This window comes from Cyprinodon tularosa, unplaced genomic scaffold, assembly GCF_016077235.1.
Source record: "Cyprinodon tularosa strain WSP-4 unplaced genomic scaffold, ASM1607723v1 ctg186, whole genome shotgun sequence".
NCBI lineage: Eukaryota > Metazoa > Chordata > Actinopteri > Cyprinodontiformes > Cyprinodontidae > Cyprinodon > Cyprinodon tularosa.
The window spans coordinates 1,522,501-1,529,849 of NW_024038652.1; the positions used below are offsets into that span (position 1 = coordinate 1,522,501).

At 42.5% G+C, this 7,349-nt stretch overlaps 1 protein-coding gene across 1 annotated transcript in view; it reads right to left on the reverse strand.

Moving 5' to 3' along the window:
* The window catches only part of cplx3b (complexin 3b), a 10,540-nt gene extending 4,260 nt beyond the window's left edge, over nt 1-6,280 (reverse strand). The window contains exon 1 of the mRNA XM_038282602.1: nt 5,838-6,280. Coding sequence (XP_038138530.1) covers nt 5,838-5,995 — 158 coding nt within the window. The 5' untranslated portion in view covers nt 5,996-6,280. The remainder of the gene's footprint in view (nt 1-5,837) is intronic.
* Between the last annotated feature and the right edge of the window lie 1,069 nt (nt 6,281-7,349).

Here is a 7,349-nt window from a genome sequence, read left to right on the forward strand (position 1 = left end):
AAGAATCTTTTTTATGTCAAAAATAAAGCCCTTGCTAAGTCCCACTAGAGACAATGATCTTTCATGACCTCACGTCTGGATTTCTGCAGCTCTCTCTTGATCAGAGTTAGTCAGGCCTCCCTCTCATGGTTACAGCTGCTTCAAAATGCTGCTGCATGATATTTAGCTGCTGCAGGTAAACCAGAGCACATAACTTTGGTTTTTGAGTTCTTAAGTTTGTTTTTAAATCTTTGAATGGATCTAGCATATTTATCTGACCTGTTGCTGCTTTATATCATGTGTTCTTAGACCATATGAACAGATGTTTTTAGCAGTCGCTTTTATACATCCAGTGCAGACAGAGGCTCAGAGGCTTTGGCTCCTACATTGTGAAATGAGCTTAAGCTCTGGGAGGCTCCGTTTCTTTCTCATTTTAAAAACACATATTTTTTGCTTAACATCTGTGTCTTAATGTTAAAATTTTCTTTGTATTTGAGATTAATTTCTATCTTCAAATATTTATCTAGCTGTTATTATTTTTATTTATATTGTTATTGTTTATATATATTCAGTCAGCTGCAATGTTGTATTTCAAGTGCTTTAGAAATAAATGAACTATTGTATATTGGTAAATTAGATGCATCAAGCCATCATTTCTTCCCTTTTTCAAGATTGAAAGCTAAAGAATCTTAACTGATAATCAGGTCCTCTTTAAGCATTTTTTCACAGAGCATAGCTCAGGTCTCAATGGGTACCAGACTGTTATTTATAGACATGTGAATGCATATGCATGCCCTAAACGAGGGATTTGTTTTTCTCCTACATACTCCAAAAGGTCTGTGATACTTTTACTCAACATGTTTAGTAGTGTTGTAGGGAAGACCGTACCAACCAGGACCGAGACAAGGCCAGGACCTTATATGCTCTTGTCTTGGTCTCTGCCTCTAAAGGTCTTGGGCTTGTCTTGGCCTTGGCCTTTAAAGGTTTTGGGCTTGTCTTGTTCTCTGCCTCTAAAGGTCTTAGACTTGTCTTGGTCTCTGCCTCTAAATGTCTTAGTTTCGGCCTCTAAAGGTCTTGGGCTTTTATTAGTCCCAGCATCTAAAGATCTTAGACTCGTCTTGGTCTCTGCCTCTAAATGTCTTAGTTTCAGCCTCTAAAGGTCTTGGGCTTTTACTGGTCCCAGCATCTAAAGATCTTAGACTTGTCTTGGTCTCGGCCTCTAAAGGTCTTGGACTTGTCTTGGTCTGTGCCTCTAAAGGTCTTAGTTTCGGCCTCTAAAGGTCTTGGGCTTTTATTAGTCCCAGCATCTAAAGATCTTAGACTTGTCTTGGTCTCGGCCTCTAAAGGTCTTAGACTTGTCTTGGTCTCTGCCTCTAAAGGTCTTAGTTTCGGCCTCTAAAGGTCTTGGGCTTTTATTGGTCTCTGCCTCTAAAGATCTTAGACTTGTCTTGGTCTTGGCCTCTAAAGGTCTTGGGCTTGTCTTGGCCTTGGCCTTTAAAGGTTTTGGGCTTGTCTTGTTCTAGGCCTCTGAAGGTCTTGGACTTGTCTTGGTCTCTGCCTCTAAAGGTCTTAGTTTCGGCCTCTAAAGGTCTTGGGCTTTTATTATTCCCAGCATCTAAAGATCTTAGACTTGTCTTGGTCTCGGCCTCTAAAGGTCTTAGACTTGTCTTGGTCTCTGCCTCTAAAGGTCTTAGTTTCAGCCTCTAAAGGTCTTGGGCTTTTATTGGTCTCTGCCTCTAAAGATCTTAGACTTGTCTTGGTCTTGGCCTCTAAAGGTCTTAGACTTGTCTTGGTCTCTGCCTCTAAAGGTCTTAGTTTCAGCCTCTAAAGGTCTTGGGCTTTTATTATTCCCAGCATCTAAAGATCTTAGACTTGTCTTGGTCTCGGCCTCTAAAGGTCTTAGACTGGTCTTAGTCTTGGCCTCTAAAGGTCTTAGACTTGTCTTGGTCTCGGCCTCTAAAGGTCTTAGACTTGTCTTGGTCTCTGCCTCTAAAGATCTTGGACTTGTCTTGGTCTCTGCCTCTAAAGGTCTTAGACTTGTCTTGGTCTTGGCCTCTAAAGGTCTTAGACTTGTCTTGGTCTCTGCCTCTAAAAGGTCTTAGTTTCAGCCTCTAAAGGTCTTGGGCTTTTATTGGTCTCTGCCTCTAAAGATCTTAGACTTGTCTTGGTCTTGGCCTCTAAAGGTCTTGGGCTTGTCTTGGCCTTGGCCTTTAAAGGTTTTGGGCTTGTCTTGTTCTAGGCCTCTAAAGATCTTAGACTTGTCTTGGTCTCTGCCTCTAAAGGTCTTAGACTTGTCTTGGTCTCTGCCTCTAAATGTCTTAGTTTCGGCCTCTAAAGGTCTTGGGGTTTTACTGGTCCCAGCATCTCAAAGATCTTAGACTTGTCTTGTTCTAGGCCTCTAAAGATCTTGGACTTGTCTTGGTCTCTGCCTCTAAAGGTCTTAGTTTCGGCCTCTAAAGGTCTTGGGCTTTTACTGGTCCCAGCATCTAAAGATCTTGGACTTGTCTTGGTCTCTGCCTCTAAAGGTCTTAGTTTCAGCCTCTAAAGGTCTTGGGCTTATATTGGTCCCAGCATCTAAAGATCTTAGACTTGTCTTGGTCTCGGCCTCTATAGGTCTTAGGCTTGTCTTGGTCCCAGCATCTAAAGATCTTAGACTTGTCTTGGTCTCTGCCTCTAAAGGTCTTAGACTTGTCTTGGTCTCTAAAGGTCTTAGACTTGTCTTGGTCTCTGCCTCTAAAGGTCTTAGTTTCAGCCTCTAAAGGTCTTGGGCTTATATTGGTCCCAGCATCTAAAGATCTTAGACTTGTCTTGGTCTCGGCCTCTATAGGTCTTAGGCTTGTCTTGGTCCCAGCATCTAAAGATCTTAGACTTGTCTTGGTCTCTGCCTCTAAAGGTCTTAGAATTGTCTTGGTCTCTAAAGGTCTTAGACTTGTCTTGGTCTCTGCCTCTAAAGGTCTTAGACTTGTCTTGGTCTCTGCCTCTAAAGGTCTTAGACTTGTCTTGGTCTCTGCCTCTAAAGGTCTTAGACTGGTCTTAGTCTTGGCCTCTAAAGGTCTTAGACTTATCTTGGTCTCTGCCTCTAAAGGTCTTAGACTTATCTTGGTCTCTGCCTCTAAAGGTCTTAGACTTATCTTGGTCTCTGCCTCTAAAGATCTTGGACTTGTCTTGGTCTTGGCCTCTAAAGGTCTTAGACTTGTCTTGGTCTTGGCCTCTAAAGGTCTTAGACTTGTCTTGGTCTCTGCCTCTAAAGGTCTTAGTTTCGGCCTCTAAAGGTCTTGGGCTTTTACTGGTCCCAGCATCTAAAGATCTTGGACTTGTCTTGGTCTCTGCCTCTAAAGGTCTTAGACCTTTAGAGACCTCTAGACCTCTAAAGGTCTTAGACCTTAGGTCTTAGACTTGGTCTTGGCCTCTAAAGGTTTTTGACTTGTCTTGATCTCGAACTCTAAAGATCTTAGACACCTCTTGGTCTCTGCCTCTAAAGGTCAGTATTCCTTGGTCTGAATTGGTTTGGTTCTGACTGCAGCACCACTGTTGAGCATCAAACAAACTATAATGGTTTTTACCGTTTTAAGTGTCTGAAATACAAATATTTTAGTATATTTATTGCTGAAAAACAACAGTTATAATCATGACTGTAACATTTGGCAACCTTTAAACTAGAGTCTGTAGTGATGACTGTGCAGTAAATTATCTATCCATCTATTCTTTATACTTGATCTTTTGTTATCAGAAATGGGACATCGGAGTCGAGGGCCCATCCTGTGCAACAGTGTTTACTTCTAAGAGTAATTTATACAATTTAGAGAAAACAAATAACCTAACGATTATTTTTGCACTGTGGAAGGAAGCCAGATTCCCCTGAGATAGCTTACACACACTTGGAGGAAACAAATGAATGTCCTACAGAAAAGCTGAGCAGTCTTATCCTCTTATCCTATCTTGTTTGTTAACTACAAATATTTGCCTCTGTGCATTTATACGTTCTGCTAAACCATTTTATTCTCCAAGGATTAAGCTTCTGAGCAAACCTACAATCTAAAGGTTTAAAATATAAAAACAAAACCAATGGGTTTTTCAATCTGATGCATAATATCTCATTAACTGATTTAAATTCAAAAGTTATTAAAAAAAGTTATTAATCCAAAAGGGAAATTAAATGTTGTAGTTAGTCATGGGCATTGTTATTATTCATTATTAGTTCTTCTCTACAGAGGCATTTTTCTGTTTTGAAAATATTGTCCCATGAACAAAGTGGCAATCAGAAACATTCCATAAAAAAAATAAAACTTAGCGTTGTATCTACCCAACCACAGCAGCTTGGATGCCTTAAAAAGGGTCCAAAGTTAAGAATGGAACATTGGACTGAGCTTTCTGGTGCTGGCTCCAGCAGGGGGCAGGCAGGAAGTGTTTTCTCCTTTCCAGACTGTTAGAATGTTAATTGGTAAATTAGCTTTCAGCCACAGACAGTGTGAGCCAACTGGGCATAAGGATTTTAATCAAACTGGCTCTGAAAAGCCAGAGGTGTAACATCTCATGAAAACAAAGGCAAAAAAAAAAAAAAGGTTAATGAGAATATTTTGTGCGGAGACGGAAAACAAAGAACGTCCTTAGGACAAAATAATCAATTGATGTTCCAGAAGCTGAAATATGAACGCCTGGATCAAATCAGCAGCAGCATCAGAACACAAAGAAACACTAGAAGAGACACGCTTTGTGTCAAAGGGAAGGTCATTTCCTGTGGAGAGGGAGCATTCATGTTATTTTTTCCCTCTTGTAATCTGGAGATCACTTCAGATTAACCAACCAAACACTGAAAGGCCATGCAACTTACAGCCAATGGGCTGCGTCTGTGCCTTACACCTCTCAAGGGCATCATTTGACCCAGGTTGTCAGAGATGTGGCCTGGATGCTGAGGGTGATAAAATGCCTCTGTGTGTCATGGCGTGTGAGCTCAAAAGCCTCATTCTGTTTTAATCTGAGCAGGATGAGCTTCTCTGTGATCTATGTTCAAGTTTAGCACCTTCTGACTAATAATTCTTTCCCATTCAAGGTCACGTCACGATGGAAGAGTGTCAGGCGGCTCTCCTGTGGAGCTCAGTAGGCTCAGCTGAGTGTTAATGGCTTCACCTCCCACTCACTCTTAAAAATGTCTGCACATGGTCTCAAAAGACAGGTTTGACGAAAGTGTTCGTAGAGAGGTGTTAGTTGATAATGGCAGGGAGCCAGAATCAGCAGAGAAACTGGAACATTTCTCCCCTCATGAGAAATCTGACCTCTTATGAATCCTTATCAAACATCTAAACCATCTAATAGATGTTTGTGGACGGAAGAGTCATATTAATCTCAACTGGCTTACATTTAAATACCTATTTGTTTATTTTTATTTCATTTTTATTCTTATGATTTAATCATTTGCTTTAGTTAAGAAAAGAAGAAAAAAGAAAGTATAAGGCAGATTTAGAGCAACTCAAGGATGGTGAATGAATTAATTAACTTAAGTTCTGCTTATTTTTGTCTGATTTTTCATGCATCCTAACGCGCAATAATCGGGGACATCTTTCCCCCCTGGCACAGCACGGGTATTCTGAGAGATAATAAAAAACTGGATAAATAAATTAATTTGAACATGAACTCTATGTTTTCGCCCGAGCTCCTCCGGGCGAGAGGAGCAGCTGCGAGAGGAGCGCTCCTATTATTGCACTGATGCGTAAAAATGCGCACTGAGCGCTCCTTTCTCTCTACCCATAAAATCACATTAGACAGCAATGGTTTTGGTGAAAGAAGAAAAAAAAAACTATAGGAAACTATCTCCATGTTGATCGCAAATCTATACAACATATTGATTTTCAGCGCCTTACTTTTCCTCCTCTAACTGTTGCTGATATTGTTCAAATTCCTCTTGGGTCATTCCCTGCGCGGCGGCGTCTGATTTCTCTCCCTCGGATTTCTCCTCCGTGAGTCCGCCCGTCAGGTTCTTCAGCTGCCCTCCCACCACGTGTTTCACCATGAAAGCCATGGCTATGGTCCGAAGAGTGCTCGGTTTGAGCGGCTTGCGTTAAAGACTCGGTGCGCTCCTGGAAAGAGCGGCGGGGAGGTTTCTGCCAAGCGGTGCTCAAGTCAGATGTATGGAGTCTTCAAATGGAAAACAAAGCTTAACTTTAGGGAATTAAAAAGCTTTTGGACCTGAAAGCAGAGGAATTTGAGATCGCTCCAGTTTTCAGCACCACTGAACCCCGGACAGCTCCGCGTAGAGATGGACTGAGAGGAGCAGCTCGGCTGTGAGTCAACAAGTTTGGCGCTGAACTCTACCAATCCCGTGACTCCGTCCTCCGCCACCACTCCCTCCCTCCCACCCACCCAATCCCAGGCACCGCCGGACTCGGAAGGCGCCCGCCGTCGTGATTCGCCGTCAGATGGGCGCGAGGAGCAAGACGACACGTGAGCAGTCCGAGTTCCTCCTGGCCGCCTCGGTGCCCGCTGTCTGTCTCAGCGACATCCAGCCGTTAAGCAGTTTGTCAACAGATGAAAGCTTCCTAATTGCCTGTTGTCTGTCATCCTCGGGACCTGCTTGGGTCCATTTGCCAACAGCAGTGGCGGCTCTAGACAGAATTTACCTGGGGGCCATAGTGGGGACAGACACACCGGATAAAAAGGGAAAAGAATGAAGAAGAAAATTTAGCACTTGTTCATCATTTAGAATATTATAGGAATAGTACACCCAAAACATGATTAGCCTTCATTTTCTACTCACCCCCATGCTGAACAACACTCTGGAGTACTTTTTTGATATCTCAAATGCATCTGGAGATCTGGGAGGCTTCTTGCTGTCTGCTGACATTCAAATAATGGAGGTCTATGGTGCCCGAGGCAGAAAGGTCCATAAAAGTCCACAAAAAACGTGTCAATATTCCTCCATACTGCTCGTCCAATGTATTCCAAGTGTCCTGAGTGGGTAGCATCCAGAATTTACTCGAAACGAAGTCATTTAGAATGTTTTTAGAGCATAAACAGCAGTGTATAGGATTTCCTAAAAGCGCGTTCACGACGCTACGGAAACCGCGGCAGACCAAACCAGATGAAAGTGCGCATTCAGCTCGGCAAAGAACTCATGCTCTTCCTCAACACTGAAGTCCTCAGACATTTTTCTTTCGTTGTTTCTTTCTTTGCACAGGTAAACAGCACATTTCTTCTTCTACGCTTGCATTATCGGCAGAGCAGACGCTGAATGCGCACTTTCATCTGGTTTGGTCTGCCGGCTTCCGTAGACTCGTGAACGCGCTTTTAGGAAATCCTATACACTACTGTTTATGCTCTAAAAACATTCTAAATGATTTCGTTTCGAGTAAATTCTGGACGCTACCCACTCAGGA